Raw genomic sequence first — 18,711 nt, forward strand, 5'->3', positions numbered from 1 at the left:
AACAATTTCTGAAGCTCAGCATCAGCTCCCTCAAGGTTCGCTCCGCAGTCGCTAGCTAGCGCTGCGCAGACTCCTCTCCGGGAAGCGAACCGTCTGTAAGCAGCGAGGAAGGCTTCAGTAGAACAATCCGTTACAAGTTCGATGTGAACAGCTGATGTAGAGAAACAGACAAAAATAGCGATCCACGCCTTGCAGGTGCGAGAGTTTCTTCCTTTCCAGTCCCCCAGTTGGAGCGGTCCTGCATAGTCAATTCCAGAGTTAAGAAAAGGCCGAGATGGGGTTATCCGATTAGGAGGCAGCCGACCCACAATCTGTTGAGCTCCTTGTTGTCGGCATCCAGTGCAGCGAACACACCTTAGTATGAATGATCGGACGGGCGCCCGCCCGCCGACGATCCAAAACCCATTTCGTATGAACGACAATGTAACCCGAGTTCCTCCATGCATTGCACGCTGGCGAGCATCCGAGATGATTAAGGAAGTCAATGGAGACCCACGAGGCAGCACCAATGGACGCTTGCCACACGCGGGGAGGAGCGACGCCCGGAGCCGACCCCCCACGCGGAGAAGACCTGCCGAATCAAGGAAAGGAGTTAAGCGTACAAGACCACTTGACGTTGGCAATGAGTTGCCTCCAAGGAGAATCCTCCTTTCTTGATGAAAGAATGAGTCTTGAACACTCCCAATCCAGTACATTGTTGCCGTTTCGAGTTCCTGAGGAGTGAGAGATTCCAGCAAGAATGGTTGAGATGACTTTCGGAGACGAGACGTAAATCCAATGCAAAGAGCAGTTATCCGTAGAAGACGGGCGAGACTTGAATACCCAAACAAGAGATCCCATAGTTCATGGTTGGACTGAGTTGCACCGAGAACCGCTTTCGGGTTTTCCTCCAAACCCTCGACTCGAGCCTGGGACTGTGGTTCTTGAGGCCATCGTTGATGAGGTTGCTTAAGCCAGTTCGGTCCAAAATTCCAAATTGAATGCGTGCTTAGCTGAGTAGGGGTCAGACCTCGAGTTGCACAGTCTGCTGGATTGTCCTTTCCGGGAATAAATCTCCAGATAGCTTGAGGTAAAGTCTCGTGAATGGAACAAACTCGATTTCTCACAAAGTCCTTCCACCGAGAAGGATGACCATTGATCCATGTATAGACTACCGATGAATCAGTCCAAAGGATGATAGGAGCTTCTTTAAACTCGAGAGCTTGTAAAACACGGGATATTAGGTTTGTTAGCAAACATGCTCCTAATAATTCGAGCCGTGGGATAGTCATTTTCTTGAGAGGAGCGACCTTTGTTTTCGAACAAATTAAACTGGTGGCAACTTCCCCTTTGACATTTGATGATCTAAGGTAAACAGTAGCGCAGATCGCTTTTTGAGAAGCGTCGCAGAAACCGTGGAGTTCTATTGAACATTCCGATGTATAAGCAATCCATCGGGGAAACTTTAATTTAGGTATATCTTTAAGCTGCTCAATAAATGCTATCCATCGTTGTGAAAGAGTAATGGGTAAGGCATCATCCCAACCGAGTTTGATCGCCCAAAGTTCTTGAATGAAAATTTTGGCGGTAATGAGGACCGGGGCTACCAACCCGAGTGGATCAAAGATTTTAGCTATAGTCGATAATATGACTCGTTTAGATATGATAGTTGGAATGGAGGTGGCAACTGAGTAATGGAAAGAGTCGGTTTTCGGATTCCATTGAAGTCCCAATACTTGGACGGCGGTTGATTGATTGAATTGGAGGAAGGGCAAACTGGCTTGCCCAGCAGAGGGGATGCTCTCGAGAATCGATGGCTCATTACTTGTCCATTTCTGGAGAGAAAATCCGCCCGCCTTGCACAACGAGTTGACTTGCTGTACGATTTCTTTGACACGAGGGATCGTGTCCGCACCTCCGAAGATGTCATCGACGTATCTTCCTTTTTTGAGAGATGGAATTGCGTGAGGAAAGGTATCTCCTTCATCTTCTATTAGTTGTGCGAGAGTGCGTAAAGCTAAAAAGGGTGCACAAGCGAGTCCGTAAGTTACGGTGGTCAATTGATAGGTTTCGACATCCTTGTCCTGATTGAGCCATAAAATCCGTTGAAAGGTCCAGTCATCTTTATGGAGTTTGATTTGTCGATACATTTTCTCCATATCCGTTGAAAAGACGTATAAAAACTTTCTGAACCAAAGGAGAACGTCAAAGACATCAGTCTGAAGCTTTTCTCCGGTATATAGAATATCATTAAGGGAGAGACCGGAGGTAGTTTTATTCGATCCATTAAAAACAACTCTCAATTTTGTGGTCGTACTGGTTTCTCGAAGAACTCCATGATGAGGAAGATAGTAACTTAACTCCGGCTCTGATTGATGATCAGGGACTAATATCATGTGATCAAGTCTATGATATTCACTCAAAAATTCGGAATAAGCTTTTGCATAAGAAGGATCATTCGCGAATCTCTGGGATAGACTATACATTACGCGAAGAGCCTTTAAACGAGAGCCTCCTAATACATCAGGAGAACGTTTGAAAGGAAGTCTAACAATATATCGACCTTCTTCATCTCGAGAGTGAGTTTCTTTATAGTGATGCTCGCATCGTTGCTCATCAACTGACAGCTGCGAGGTATTTGAAGGGATTATGTCTTCCACCTTCCAAAATTGTTGTAGAAGATCATACAGATCTTTATCGACAGATAGGTGATAGCCCTGTGAGAAAGTTGTATCGCTATTAAAGCTCACAGGACCTGATAAAATCCACCCGAACTTGGTGAGTTGAGCGATAGGTGAGGTTGCGTCTCCTTTAATGAGTCCATCTTCTATGATTTGAGAATAGAAATCGGCTCCGATGATTATGTCAACTGGACCAGGAGTCATAAAACAATGATCAGCTAAGTCCAATCCCTTTAAGTGCGGCCAATTCTGAACCGGAACTTGAACTGACGGAAGGGAGGAAGTCAAGTTCGCTAAAATATGTGCTGACATATGAATTTCAGTAGTAGAATCAAAGCGTGATTTGACCTTGAAGGACGTGATACCTTTAGTTCGGTTTGCTCCTTTTCCACCGACTCCGATTAAAGATATGAAGGAATTCTTTCTGGGTAGACGAAGCACTTGCACCAGGTGTTCTGAAATCAGGGTGAGCTCAGAGCCCTGATCAATCAACGCTCTTGCTTGTACAGAGTCTCCTTCCTTTGTAACAACCAATACTTGAGCTGTTGCTAATAACACGCTAGAGTTAACCGAGAACTGGTTCACGGAAGTATGAAGAGAATGACTTTCCTTTTCCTTGGCGTCCGAGGAGTTCTCCGATGTTGACGGTTCTGCAGATGGTTTTACAGGAGAGTGAGGTTTCTGATGAAGCGTAGTATGGTGCTTTTGTCCACACTTTAGACAGCGTTTGGTTGTCCGGCAGGTAGATACTTTATGATGTCCGAGACAGTTATAACAGAGTTTATTCTTTTGAACCATAGTCTGCCTCTGTTGTAATGATTTCGAGTGATATTGAGGGCAACTTGCAATATAATGATGTGCCGAACACAGAATACAGGAAGTATTCTTGTCTACTTGAGTTTCCTTTGCTTTGCGTTGAAAGTGAGATTTGCTGGATGTAGAGTTCATTGCATTTGACGATTTTCCTGTACGAGATTTCTCAAAGGCTTGTAGCGAAAGTAATCGGGAAAGTAAAAACTCAAGAAGTTGGTTCCACGTCGGAGGTTCCTTTGATGAGCCTAAAAGATGTTCCCATGTTTTAACTGACTCAGCATCAAGACGTTGCACAACGATGAAAACAAAGATATCATCCCATGTTTGGACGGGCCTTCCTAATGTGTCTAGTGCGCGGTAAATTTGCGTTACATTGGTGTAAAGTTGTTCCATCTCAGCTGCAGACTCTTTAGTCATGCGTTTAAGAGTCATAAGAGAATGTAAGGCGGAATGAACCAGAAGTCTTTTGTTTTCATAAAAGGAAATCAAAGAATCCCAAGCCTTTTGAAAATTGTCGGCTGTAAGGGCAGTATTTTTTAATAAATGAGAAGCAGATCCAACAAGACTGGTTTTAAGATACTGCAGTTTTTCTACAGAAGTCAATGTGGGGTTGGCTATGATAAGAGAGTTAAATAAATCCTTAAATGAGAGCCATTCCGATGGTGATCCGTTGAATTTAGGGATATCAATTCGCGGAAGGCGAGCGTGATGAAAGTAAACAGGAGCATTAAGGATTTGTGATGATGACTGAGTCGAGGGCGTGTCAGTAATACTTTCCGTATCATGTTCGAGAAAAGACGACATTCGTTCAATTGCTTCTAGATAACATTCGTACGTAGTTGAATACGAATCCTCTAAAAAGTATGAATGTTGTTGTAACAGTACCTTTTCTCCTGGAGTGATTTTTGTCATTGCTAAAAATATTGCCTCGTGTATAATAGAGAATTTCTCCCAAGCCTCCTGGAGGGCGGACAACCGAGCGCGTGCTCGTTGGGGTCTAACATTGCTTTGACCTATCTTGACGAGATTTTCGACTGAGTTTGAGATTAGATCCTTGAGAGAGAGTTGCTGCTCTAATCGAGCCTCAATATGGCTAGGTCTCATGCCCCAAGCTGCCTGCCGAGATCCGGCTCGAAGGACCAAATGTTTAGAAAATAACTGCTTTTACAATTCGTATAAGGAATCTGAAATTTAAGAGGAATTAGAAACAAGAAGAAAATTAGATAATTACATCAAAATGTAGGTAAATAAAACTTGAAAGAATTATATTTATACATTTATTAAATTCAAAGGAATATTGAGCGATTCACTGTAATTTAACTATATCTCTCAGCATGAGCCAAAGGCATGAGGACTTTAAGATCAAAAGTAATCTGTAGAATAATTTGTTCCTGTCGCGGAACTACGTTCGAGAATACCATAACCTTGAGTATTTCGATTAGCGTATTTGATGGTATTCTCGAGAATGAGGTTCTCTTGTGAGATATCCGGTAAGCACGAGAATAATCTTTACAGTGAGACTTACACGGGATTGGTAAGAAGCTTCGAGAACAAGCACTTTCCCTCTTCGACTCGAGACTGATTCTTTGATAGAGCTCGAAGAGAGGAAGCTTCTTTGAGAGAGTGGACTGCCTTGATGATGGCTTTGAGACAGTCGACTGTCTCGATGGCCTATATTAGCCATAAATCGAGATGTGTGCCTTGATGGCTTATATTAGCCATAAATCGAGATGTGTGGTGAAAGAACAGGTTAACCAACCTTTGTACTGCTGCAACTTGCAAGCGGTGGACAGCCACAACCACTCCTGTCCTCTCGAGAGACGGCCACGCCTACGAGAACCACACTGAGAGAACACCTGCAGCCTCGCAACACACTCTTGAGTACACGATCCGACGAACAGCCAGAATCCCGGAGATGGCACAGCCATGAGCTTTTCTTTCCTTTGTGTGTGTGCAGCTGAGAGCTACGGGCCCGGGCTGCCCAGGCCCCGCGCAAGCGCGCTCGCCGGGCGCTCGTATTCCTACGCCTGCCCTCCCCCTTCGACATTGCTCATTTGAAAATACTCAAGATTCTTTTAACAATAATAATTTTAATAATATGAAAACGCAATAGAAAGTAGATTTAAATACACGAGTTTTGCTTCACTGATTCGCAAGACGCGCAAACTATAATATACAAATTCAGAACGTTTCGAAGATGTTCAGCTCTCGATACAGTCGCTCATTCGTAGTTGAAAATTTTATGGGTTAAATCAAAGATCGGAAGTTTATATATATATATATATATATATAAAAATCCATGAAAAGTTTCTTACTCCCTGCGGCGACGATTTTCAAGAGATATTTGTGCTGAGCTACTTCAGTCGGTAAGTGCACCGACCTCCTCATGAATTTCATAAAGTTTCATCCTGTACATCGGGAGTTTCACGAGGCCCGCGAAAATTGGTGCCATTCGACGCTCGCGTAAAGCTTCGTCAAAATCGAAATCTAAGATATGGCGTTCGTATACTACAGCCCGTAGTACTATGAATCTCTTTCGCGTTCACAAAAATGGGGTTACGCCATGCGGTTGCACGAGCCAATCCAATCAACTCACTTGAGAGACTTATGACATGAATTTCATAAAGCGAGAACGGAAGGTACCTTTTAAGCATGCGGAAATAAGAGGGATAGAAGTTCAAAGGATCATACTATTTTCAATATCCGCGCGTCTCGTTTTCGGCGATTTTGAATTAGAGAACGATAGTTACTTTTATAAAATATAAATTATTAATTATATGAAAAATTGATATTCTTCGCAGCGAAAAGAGATTGAATTGCTAATATTACAATTGATCAAAAATACACTAGATAGTTTTGTTTTTAGTATGATCGCAGACTTAATTTTCTAATTAATTTTTAACAAATGTGATTTTGGATGTTTTAATTACACCATTTAATTTCCCATAATTTTACTAATATCACTTATTTTAGCAATCCGGTATAAATTCTTTATATCGAATTCTTGACCCTCTAAAATAAGTGAATCGGTAACTTCAGTACTTATAACTGATATAATCATCAATAAAAATATTTATTATTTTTCAGTAATAATATACTGATTCACTTTTAGAGAATATTCTCGTGCCACATATTATGCATAGTTCGATAATATCAATGATTTACTTTCATTATTTATTAACCCAAGCTTTTTTCATTGGTGTGTGATTAAGTTTATTCTCTGGCGATGAATGTCACGCGTTATTGCGCAATGTCTACGGTGTTTCGTGTAAAATTCATTCCCCTTTATAACGATAATGACCCTCCGTACTACGTCCGCTCACTGAATCATTCATGACGACGTGGGGTCAGGCTTGTGGAGTCTTCGTCAGCTGCCGTGCGATTACCGTGCATTAGTCCGGGTAAGTCTCGCATTTTCCAAGAGGACAAAAGTGCCTTTCAGAAAATGAGGAAATACTAAAAATCCCTCAAACTTCTCCACCACCACCGGCTACCATCGCCAACTTCACGAGAAACGCAAATGTCGTTCCCGCGCTACGCTTTTTTACTTAGATTTCTCACGTCGTTACCGCATCTCAAGTTTTATCGATCTTATTGGCAGCATCCCGCCGGTTCCGAATGTTTTTCCAATATCCGTGACTGGATTTTGTGACATGACAAATGCAACGCAGATAAATCGTGCTCATTATTTACCTCCCGATTTCAAATATTTTGTACGCAACAAGAAATAAGATATATTATATCATGTGGCTTCGATTATACGATTTTTAGAATAACTCTACCGGAAGTAAAATGCAATGCTCAATCTTCTCTACTTGGCCCGAATAAATTATCATTTGAACATTTTTCAATTCTCTTATTTAAATCCAATCTTATATATGCACGTAACTCTATAAATGGGAACAAGTAAAGTCTTGCTCTTATTTCAATACGAAGGTGAAGTTTTATAGGTAGAACGTGACTTAACGACGCGATTCAAATAAAAGATAAGGATAAACGGTTGTAGTAAGAAAGCAGTAAATTAGAATACGGAGCAAAGATGAAGGTGAGAAGCTGAAACAACGGTGCTTATATCGTATAAGAGAAAATCGGAGAAGCCAATTAATGATCTCTTTCTCATCTTCCCTATGCTATTCGTACTTTTCTTTCCTTTCGTTCACCCTTTACGTAATAAGTTCTTTCTGAGATTTCTGGTCGAATAAACTGACCCAGGAAAGTGTGCAAAACGGAGGCAAGGATAAGTCCATTGCGAATGCGTAAGCGAATTACGGAAGTTCTTTGCTGGAGCGAAAAGAGTCGACCAGAGTGACGGAACCGGAGAGAAATCCTTTCAGCGTTTTCCCGTTTCGCGGATGCTCCGTGGACATTGCCGAGCTAAAACATGGTTTCTAGGACTAATGGAAACGCATTAATTTATCGCGATATCATGAATAGAAACTTATTTACACGCTCTGCGTCTCTTCAATAAATTATATCAGCCTTATTACACAAATGGAGAAATGCTAAATTCTCTTGAAATAAAAATCAGGGTTATACTCCATTCTTGAATAATATAATAATAATAAATATTATATCTATTTTGAAATTTTTCAAATATTAATGACGAAAGATAATCTCATGTAAACATGGAATTTTTAATATTACGACTCGAGAAGATCTATAATCTTTTTACAGTTTTTTACAATTCTTTTGCAAAAGTATTGACTTCTACTACGTATAATTCTCGTTACGATTATATTTTGCATACACGTTACTGCGACGTGCACATTCTTTTTTCTTTTTATAAATTGCAATCAATCTCCAAGTAAATAGATTCGGGCGACAGAACTGTGATTAAAATTGATTCCACGGATAGCATACTTTATGAGAGAATTTCTTTCGTCGTTATTCAACCAACGAGAACGATCACGCGGATTCAAATAGAAATATATCGAGCGACCTACCGATGCTGGTCCAATCAAGCCGCGGACCAACGGATTATATGTCTACGAGGGAATTCACGTCGGGAATCCCTCGCGCGAACTATTCGCCTCGATATATCGGTTGACCTGTTATTATCAGAAATAATAAGCTCACAGCTGACCGGCGGTTCCTCGTGGGAATCACCCTATTGGACACCCGATGACGATCCTCCCTTGCGACCGCAAATACGGACAGCACGAGAGCACTTGACCGACTTTTCCAATTGGTCCTGCTAAACTTATCCGATCGGACATCGGTCCAGCCTTGTGCGCTCTCTCTCTCTCTCTCTCTCTCTCTCTCTCACTCACTCACTCACTCACTTACTCACTCACTCTTCTCCACACAGACCAATAATATCTCGCGGAACGTAGTGACCATAGGACCGCCTCGGGGATGCAACGATCCGTGGGAAACGCTGGCTGAGGGAAGACGATCGATAAAAAAGTGAGAACGTGAAGTTTTCGCTAATACGAAGTGCTTGATTCTCTGTAGATGAAACTCTATACTTACATCCAGCAAATTCTACAGAAATATAACTATGGCGTATGTGTATGAAAGATTAAATATCAAAAGTTATAAAGATATTTAACATAATTCCGAACTTATAATTATATTATTTCACGGTAGTAGATATATCCGTAGTTCGCTTATTGATGCATGTTGTCACAAAGTTACTGTACCCTAAAAAGAAATCTATTATTAATTTCAAGTATTCTTGGTATTTGACGTATAAATAACGTTAACTACTCAATATCCATTATACGTATAGATAAATCTTTCCGTTATATTCTTCATCGTTCATGACAATGAAATGTGATTGAATATATTGAGAAATTTAACAGTTTAGATTACATCTGATGAATAGACATTTTATTCTAACGAATCAGAGAGTCAAAACGCGTTCCTCATTCGCGATATCGCTTTAAAGTCAAAGTAAGATGGGAATAGGCATAAGATTTTAGCGGCGGCGGCGTTAAGCTAAGCCATAATCGTCTTATTTCCGTGTTAAATCTCTTCTTCTCTTATCCTTGTACTTCGGGAGTGGAAGGTGCCACGAATACCAAGCGGATGATATGACTGGCACCATTGTTCTCAGCTTACACCCTCAGCTACACGGTTATAAGCTGCAGCCTGAGCGGCGAGAAACATGCGAATTAAAAGCCGTTTCCTCAAGATGAGCCGCTGTGTTACGAGATGAGCTTTGACCAGCCAGACAGGCTGCCAGGATAATATCACACCCATACCAGATACTGTGATTTCCTACTAAAATCAGTTAATGATAATCATGGTTGAAATTCATTATTTGCTTTTTTCTGCAGATGAAAACTTAAGTAAGAGATAATTACATTTTAATCTTAATTAACTTGCACTAATATTTGCAGTAATAATCCCTAATGATTTTATGAGTTTTTATGAGATTTTTCGTGTTACTTAAATATAAGTTGTGCCAAGAGAATTAGATGGATAGTAATTAACTTTATGTTCAGTTTCTAGACGTTCAGTTTCTAGACGTATAGATGCATATCTATTTTTTCTGATTAAATTAAGATCTGCTTCCGTACAACAATGTGATCTTACTGTAGATCTGATCCGCTTTTGATTTTGAGTAGCGAAGGCATAATATCGAGTGACAAGTACGTGCTATAAACTAAAGTTTCGCGTGAGACAGTGGATCTTGTTGCACGATTAAAATGTCTTGGTGCAAATGCACTGCTACGATTAGGAACGTTGTCCTGAAAAGTGAAAGACATACAGTATAATATTAAATGTTATGTAACACAATAATATATACATATATATATTCTACAAAGCTTTTTAAATACAATAGTTATATAAACAATCTAATGGGAATTATAATCTCAATATGAATAATGTAATATTAAATTAATTTTATGGTTAATATTATATTAATTTTATGCGATTATTTTAACATATGGAAATATGCATATGAATTGTTATTGAGGTTTTAATGATCATAATCATTTTTTATGAATAGAGCAGAGAGTTTTCATGAATGTTTCATTACGTATAATTTCTGTAAAAAGTTGTAGAGATTAGTATATACATTCTTTATTTTCTGTCAGCTCTGTTATCTGTAGGTTTGTTAACAGCACTCAAAGAAGGTATCATAATTTACGTGTAATGCACGTGTAAAGGAGAAATTAATTTTATAAATGACACAGTTTCTTAATATTGACGTAGCGCGGTAAAGAAAGTTAAGAAAGCAGGTGCGTCTTTTATACTGTAGATAAGCGCTATGATATAATACACGTGCGAAACTATGAAGTTTACTCCTTATTCAAGAAAAGTTTGAGTAAATGATAATATTCTCGCTTTATTTATCACAGAAGAAGTAGGTCAGAGGTAGTTAAAAAAATATATAGCTATTTTTATACATATTTCAAAGTAATATTTATTTAAAGAAAAAATATTACAGAATAAAAATTATAATATAACATATAAATTTACAGGTTATTCAACAGAAAACTAAATATAAGTTTTATATTTATATAATACTATTTTTTTTCTCTAGCTAAAATCAATTCAGTATAAATGCATTTATACTGAAAGCAAACTTTTCTTTCACGCAACGAGAAAAAAATTTTTATTCGAAACATCAAAACGATCGAGGAAATCACAGCGAAACGATATCAGGTGCGCTTTAGAAAACAGAAAACAATTGCATCCTACACCTTTTAAAGAAATCGAAACGGTCGCACGAATCGAAATGCAGCTACAATAAGTACGGGAGTTCTCCCGCAATGTAAGAATATAGTCGGTGGTAGTCGGCGCCGTTGCTTGAGATCGAAATCGCCGATCTCCGAAGGTAATCCGGAATGATTCCGGTAGCATTGTACGTATACGCCCATGTAGGTCGTTCACCGCGATCGTGCTGATTCCTTCTCGGCGATTTCCCTCCGGGGTATAATCCCGACCCGCCATCGGACGCCATCTCGATTGACCTCTCGACTTGGATGTCCGCCGGCTGATTATTAGGTCGTCTCGGAGGCTTGAGAGCAACGAGTACGGATCGACGTGGTGGTACTCGATGTTCGCGTTTCTCGTTCGATCACTTTATGTGCCGACGTAAAGTTTCGCGCGCGTTTAGCATCGCCGTACAACGCAAAGTGCTGCTGAGAGAATGCTGCCGAGGAGGAGCTTTCGCCGAACATACGGTGAGCGAGATATCAGCACCATGGTTCTCATCGCAATCTCTTTGTAACGCTAAAATGCATATCTTTAAGCCCGTGTCTGACCAATGTACGATCGATAGAAGGAAATCAGTTTGTATCTTCTGAAAATTTGCAATAGCAATTCTGCAAAACGCAAATTTACTTAATTACAACTGCTAATTAATTAACCCTTCGTTTGCAATTATATTTTTACCCTCTCCGTCTGTAATCTACAATAGATCTTTTTTGCGCAGTCTAAGTTTTTTTTACTATTCTAGGCTTTCAAAGAAATGTGAAAAAATTCATTTACGTGTCAATATCTCTATATTACATTACTAAATAATTATCTCGAGTATTTTAAGAAAGGAAATCGAATTTTCTCCGTCCTCTTCTTTATTTCGGAGTATGGTAGAAGTGAAATTTCACTTCTACCAAAAAAGATCTAAATGCAAGGGTAGGTTAATTGTTTTATTAACCCTGTGATCGATTTTATTCTCATCATGTGCTTAAAATGATATTAAAAGAAAGACTGATTTTTTTTCTTAAAAAAGTGTAAATAAAAGAAATAGTGTTTTTTATAGATTTTTTTGTATATGTTTCCTGGATACGATAAAATTATTAAAAAGTTTGTGACGTTTGGGGAACACTTCGAAAATTGAGTAAGAAATTTGGATAAATACACCATGTTCATGTTCAATTTTTGAAGTGCTCCCCAAACGCTATGTACTTTTTAATAATTTTATCGTATCCACACACACACAAGTGGTCAAAATTTATTAAAACATACTATTCGTTTTATTCACATCTTTTTGGGCAAAAATCGATCTCTTTTCTTAACATCCTGTATTTATTGCTTTTTAGATATTTTTATTTGCCTGTCAAGTTTAATAAAAATTAAACTGCTTAGACCGCAAGCCATTTACTTGTGGTATATTTTGCAATACATTAAGCTTTAAATTCACAAAATATGTCGCACAACAGTGGCGCTAATAGTGTGGCTTGAAGATTACATAGCTTTTGGCAACATGAGCTTTTACCACGAAGCAATCGCCATGGGTAGGAGAATCGCCCAGATTCCCTTGCTGCTATCTCGCCACCATCGTTAGTTGGCTTGGCCGTGAGATAAATTTTGCGAATTACACGTCCCGTATTTTACCGTATTATATCCATACCGACATATGAGAGCATATGATGAATTCTCCAGTAATGAATCGTCGGCTCAGAAAAGTCCTAAAAATTTGCGTTTCCTCCATTGTATGTACGTTGAACAATAAAGAATCAAATAAATTATCCGAATCTGATTTACAATATGCGTATTCTCAAGCGCGTTAAATCGAATATCAATGTAATCGCATAACGTTGATCTCAACGCGTAATGGAATGCAAACGTATACAGGTGTACGATAAAAACGAAACGTTTATGCAGCGACGTGATCCATTTGACTCTATGTTGATTTATTTGTGTTTGGAGTGAAAGCATTTCCAGTGATAAAATAAAATTCTACAGTAAAGTACATCCACTGTTAGCGGCATATTGTTGGATGCATGAGCGATAGAACGCGGCAATAAATTTCCGAATGACAATCACGCAATAATTTATCACCTAACGAGACTCTAAAATATATACCTTCGAATTGTTTTATCCCCCAGGAAAAGAAACTTTCACAGTTTTACCATAAACGATACGAGTTCGAGATTACGATCCATCGATCGATCTCGAAGCGTAACTAAAGCATCAAGGGATTCACGCGATCGCTTACTGGATTACCAGTCTAACCCTCGCCTTCAGCTCGATGCTTGTTAGACTAATTACTCGTAAGCGGAGCTGCGGCCGTAACGAAGCGACCGACTACTCCGAAACTTCTCGGCGAGCAAACACATAGACCGCTGCGATATTATTCAGTTGACTCCTCATCTACTTTTTCTTCGTCCTCGTCTTTCTTATTACCGCGCGCGGCTCGTGCTTCCAACCCACGTACTTTATCGGTCTCGTTGCAATCTTCTTTTGCCCAACCGACAATTTTCCCCGACCACCGTGAACGCCTTCTTCGAACAACTTTTCATAAGAAGCAATTTCGCACAGTGACTATCGCCGATGCGAATACCTACGTATTGGCATGTTACCTTTCGTTACAGGAGTTTACAGTATTTTGCTCGTAACGAGATTTGTCGCAGAATATCATTTATAATTTTTTAATTGTTCATTCCTTTCGTGGATATTTTTTAAATCTCTCTCTCTCTCTCTCTCTCTCTTTCTCTCTCTGTCTCTTTTCCGATAAATCCCTCGAATAGTCTTTGCAGCATTCGTCTCAGTGTGCGTCATCGCGACGTAACCATCGCAACCGAGACAAATCGTGATCAGATTTATAACGAGCACCGAGATACTTATTCGAGCATTTCGTCGTAGCGCTCGGGGCAAACTTAAGCGAATAGACAGGACGCCTCGGTGTCGTGGTAGAATTATTGTATGTTGTAGGAGGCGGAGATGTACTGAAGCGAAAGTTATTTTACTTCTGTGCTGTGTAAAAGAGCGTGACATGTTTTGCTAATGTAGAAATACGTCGTATTATTAGTACATATGTAATATTAATAATATTGATCCATAGAGTTCATTAGCAAGTAATGATTATCGATACACTCATCTAACAATAATCTCTTTCCTTAACTCTAGCGTATCGTTGCGTTTTATTGCCATCGATTTTCGTATTATCAAAGCCGAGCGTAGCGAACAGCTACAGGAAAGCACGAAAATTCTCGCGGCGTAATGATTTGCCATAATTAAAAGTCCACATCAGTTGATTCTTATCGTTAAATATCGCTCTAACTTTATGCATTTTCGCTAGCAATAAATGTTTTCGACGAAGCAATCAGCTGAATTTCGCTCGAGCTTTTGTCTCGGGCATTACATGGCGAAGGTGCCAGCGCGATGTAAGCCACGCTTATCGCCGGGCAAACTTCAAAGTCGTTTAATGGCGAAACTAATTACAGACGATGTCGCTACACTCACTTGCATGGGCACGGCTCCTGGATTAGCGTGACGTGCCCTTCCCCCATGTCCTTTCCTGCGAGCGGCACGCAGCCTTTTGGATGATAACGGCGGCTTTCGAGTTTTCGAGCTTGGAAATTGAAAAACTTGCCGTCGTACAGTAGCAGTGACCGGCCGTAATGCGCTAGGAAGTAGCTGTCGTGCACGAGTACATTCGTGACATCGATAATTCCGTCCTCTCCCGCGGTACCACGTCATCCCTCCACGGTGAAATCCATTCGAGTAGCGCGACGGGAATGTACTTCGAATAAAAACGTGTCAGGAATTCAACCGATCGAAACGTGTCCGGAAAGAATACCGCGAAAGCCACGGAAGTACAAGCGGTGTCGAGTGTTTCGACGCACGTGAAAATTTTCATATTTCACGCGAACGCGAATCACATTCCTAAAACGGGATGTTCAGGGAATAGGATATAGATGCGATGGATAAAGGGCGGCTAATTCTGTCCATCTAGTCGTGGTGAATTGTTAATCTTTTTCTTTATTTTGATTCGCGTTCATTGTTCCCGGTAGTTTCCGAGTTAATCTTATTTTTCCGCTCGAACTCGAGTAAAACTGCTGATAATTTCGGCGTGCCTCCGGCCACGCGGGCTTTTAGTGGAATTAACCTAATTACTTTCGAACGTGGAAGCCGTTAAACTGCGACAGCGCTACGCGAGTAATCCTAATGTTTCGCGAAACGGCACTGTTAAAATCACTGTCTGGAATGCGTCTGCATTTCTGTCCGTGTAACGCGCCTCCGCCATCGCATCGGCTCGACGACAGTTACCGGCTATCGCGAGGGTGTCAGACGCGCCTCAGAGCTTCGTTAGAATTTATTCCGCACTCGTTCCCTGTAATTAAAAAAAGCTCGATTCATCAGCGCCACCGTCTTAGAATTTAATTGCTGTGGCGTTGGAATTTGTTCGCTGGAATAGCAATGCCTCGAGCGAGATGGAATTTTCATCGGGGGATTGTGTGGGTATCCAGGTAGCGCTTGTAAGCGCGGAGAGATTCTCAGAGCGGAAGGCAATTGCATTGGGAGCTATACAAAATCCATTAGACGTGATTTATATAACGGCCAAGACAGTTTGTTAATTATTCATAATCCGATTCAGCTTATAAAGCTTCCTATTGTCTTTATCTACATTTTGCTTTACAGGCTAAAATAAATTGTTTTTGTATTACAACTTTCACACTGCTCTTATCTTGTTTATGAGATACGATTGAAATGTTACTTTCGTTATTAATACCACTAATGAGATAAAAACGAATACAAAATTAAAAATTTTCTAATTGATATTTACTGCTATTTTGAAATTAAAAGATACAATTATATGGTTTCAAATACATCCCGCGTTCTAATAATATAAGTTACAATTTCCAAGACCGTTGCTCGGACGAAGAAGTTTTCTCGGAGAGTTTACAGTAACCATAGAATGTTACCACAGCTCATTGTGATTCTTCCGAAAGTCGTGCGCTTGTGCACTAAAGAAGGTCACAGGCTTCTTGTGCGCCACTAATTGAGAGACGCGACATAGTGTTGGAAAGACAAGTAACTTCAATTTGCTATGATATGACCCAGTGCACCGAGAGAAATTGAGTTAGGTTAGTTAAGCTGAATTCACAATCCGCAATAGTGAAATTGGAGAAGTGCGTGTGTTCCAAAGGAGTGCCTCTCAACTGTAAACTGCAAGGCTCGTACAAAGTCTCGGTTAATTCAGCTCAAATAGTGCTCTGGAATTTCGGTGAACATTCGAATGGAACGACTGCGAATCTCGCGCGATATCTATATGTAGATATAAAAAAATATTTCGTTGCCTGAAGAAAAACGTAATTTAAAATTTAACAGGAAATGAAGAAATGGAAAAACAATAGGCGAAGGTAGCGTAACGTTAACGCAACTGTTCGAAACGGCACTTAAGCGCCGGTGTATCTTTTGCATTATGAAAGAAAAACTTCTGAAGAAATACGAACAAACGCTGCACGGTATAAATCAAAAAGTTTCCACGCGTCCCGTTTGCAAAAAAGGAGAAAAGAAAAAAAAAGCGAGCGCTCAAGTAAGCAGATAAAGTATATCCAACTCTAATCGACTCCGGCGTCCCTTTTTCCGGTTTCGCCGAGTTAATTAACTCGCATCGTGACTCTTTCATTATCATGGCGTCGCGACGGGGTGTACATAAATTATGTGTCGTGTTGGTGCGACAATGTCTCGCCGCCATTTTTGTGTCCTCTGCCCAACTCCCTCCCCCCCAATGATTGCAGACAGCGAGCTCGTGTGTTTGTTCACAATAGTCGTTAATTTCATCGATGTAGAATTGGTTCGTATAATGGTTAACTTTTCTCAACTCTCGTAATAAGATATTAAATTAAAAAACACCAATCGTCGGACTGGCTTGCGCGTCAATAAAATAGCACAGCGTCTCCGCGGAATAACTACGTCCGAAATATCCGAAATATCCAATCGAATGTAGTCGTGGAAAGATCATAAATGTTGTTTCGCTGAAATGAACCACGAGCATTCCCAGTCATATCAGACATGAAAAATAACGGTGAACAATTTATATCCTTGCAATACTCGCACCTTTTGCAATATTATAGGAATTTGCGGCACGGTGGTGGCGAGAGCAAATACGCGACTACCAATTATGGTATATTGTACAATCGTGAAAATTGCTGCGGGAAACCTGACCGTGTATTTCCGTGAAACATTTCGTCCTGTGTACTATGATCTTTTTATGGGTCCTCTCTTTTTAATATATTTTCTGAGACAACAGTAGTAATCATAAAAAATAATTAGATTTCTGTTTGCCCTGAGAAAATATTGATTAATTGTGTCGAGTCAAAACTGGCTTTTGGAAGTTTCAGTTTTAAAGTAGATCGACACGATACGTCATTAAAAACACATCGACTAGACAGACCTTAGCAGACCATATTCGTGTTAAAAAATCTCACGTACTAAGCTTTGAAACTCGAGTGAAGTTCCTGAATAGTGACGAGGAGATTTTGCGGGAATGGCTAAAAAAGGAATTTCTACGTGAAAGTTTTCGGAACCGCAAAAATTCTTTCTTCGCGTGCGATGTTAGTGAATCAGATTTATAGATCGTATACATTTTATCATTTATAATATTCGATAATAATAATTATTATAAGTACAAAGTCGCATTAATTAATTGAAGAAGTGAAGCTCAATCACTTCTTGATAGATACACTTCTCGTGATATATCTTGGATGAATCTTACTAAAAATTCCATTTTTTCTTGTCTTACGTAAAATTTTCATAACTCGAATATAGTTTTATTACTGTTTTATCCTCTTTTATGAAGCTTGCGATTATCTGAAAGTTCCAAGTATTTACCGAATGGAATATACTTTTAATATTAATATTTCTTACTAAAATTATTCGAATGATTCTACATGTTATAAACATTAAATTTTATCGATTGTTCTTGTAACTTCATCGGTCCATTAAACACTCGTATCTTTTAATGCATTATTATTGAAACACAATTGCATTGTCTGCTTTTGATAGGTACAGTTGACAATTAAGGTATGTATATCGCTGACAACAGCAATATTAAAATGCAAAACTAGGTTAGCGTTTCTGCAAATGGTCCATTGCGTATTCGCGCAAGCTAACCGGGTTATTTTTCCGCATTATGTCGCCCCGCGCTAACGCAACGTTTAACAGTCGATTCGCGTCCGTCGTGCGGCAGAGAGTTTCAGAACAATGTCTGTCCTGGAAACGGTGAGTTTCATTGCGAGAACACCGACGAGGCAGCTCTTTAATCATGGCGAGTATTCAAGCAGGAGAAACTTTCCAGTTAAACAATACGAGATGTTGAAACTACCTTCACTCAGGCATTCACGCTTTCTTGACTATAGCTGAATTTTAATATACCACCGGAATAACAAATTTTCAATGAGGACTATTGTCTGTCGATCGTTTTTGTACGAAAATTAGGAAAGCATCTGTCGCTCCTCTTAAAGTCTCTCGAATATGTTTAAAGGCAGCATTTTAATATTAGTTAATCTAATTATACGACACTTCATCTAGGTAATAACGGTATAAATAGGTT

General features: G+C 39.7%; 1 protein-coding gene across 1 annotated transcript; it reads right to left on the reverse strand.

The window, feature by feature from the left end:
• Positions 1–602: 602 nt before the first annotated feature.
• Positions 603–4,577, reverse strand: LOC108731198 (uncharacterized; the record flags this gene model as incomplete). Its single annotated transcript, XM_018461397.1, has 1 exon — positions 603–4,577. A coding segment is annotated over exon 1 (3,975 nt), but the record flags the coding sequence as incomplete, so codon positions are not given.
• Positions 4,578–18,711: the final 14,134 nt, after the last annotated feature.

The sequence above is a fragment of the Mycetomoellerius zeteki genome, unplaced genomic scaffold (genome assembly GCF_001594055.1).
Source record: "Mycetomoellerius zeteki isolate Tzet28-1 unplaced genomic scaffold, Tzet1.0 scaffold122, whole genome shotgun sequence".
Taxonomy (NCBI): Eukaryota; Metazoa; Arthropoda; class Insecta; order Hymenoptera; family Formicidae; genus Mycetomoellerius; species Mycetomoellerius zeteki.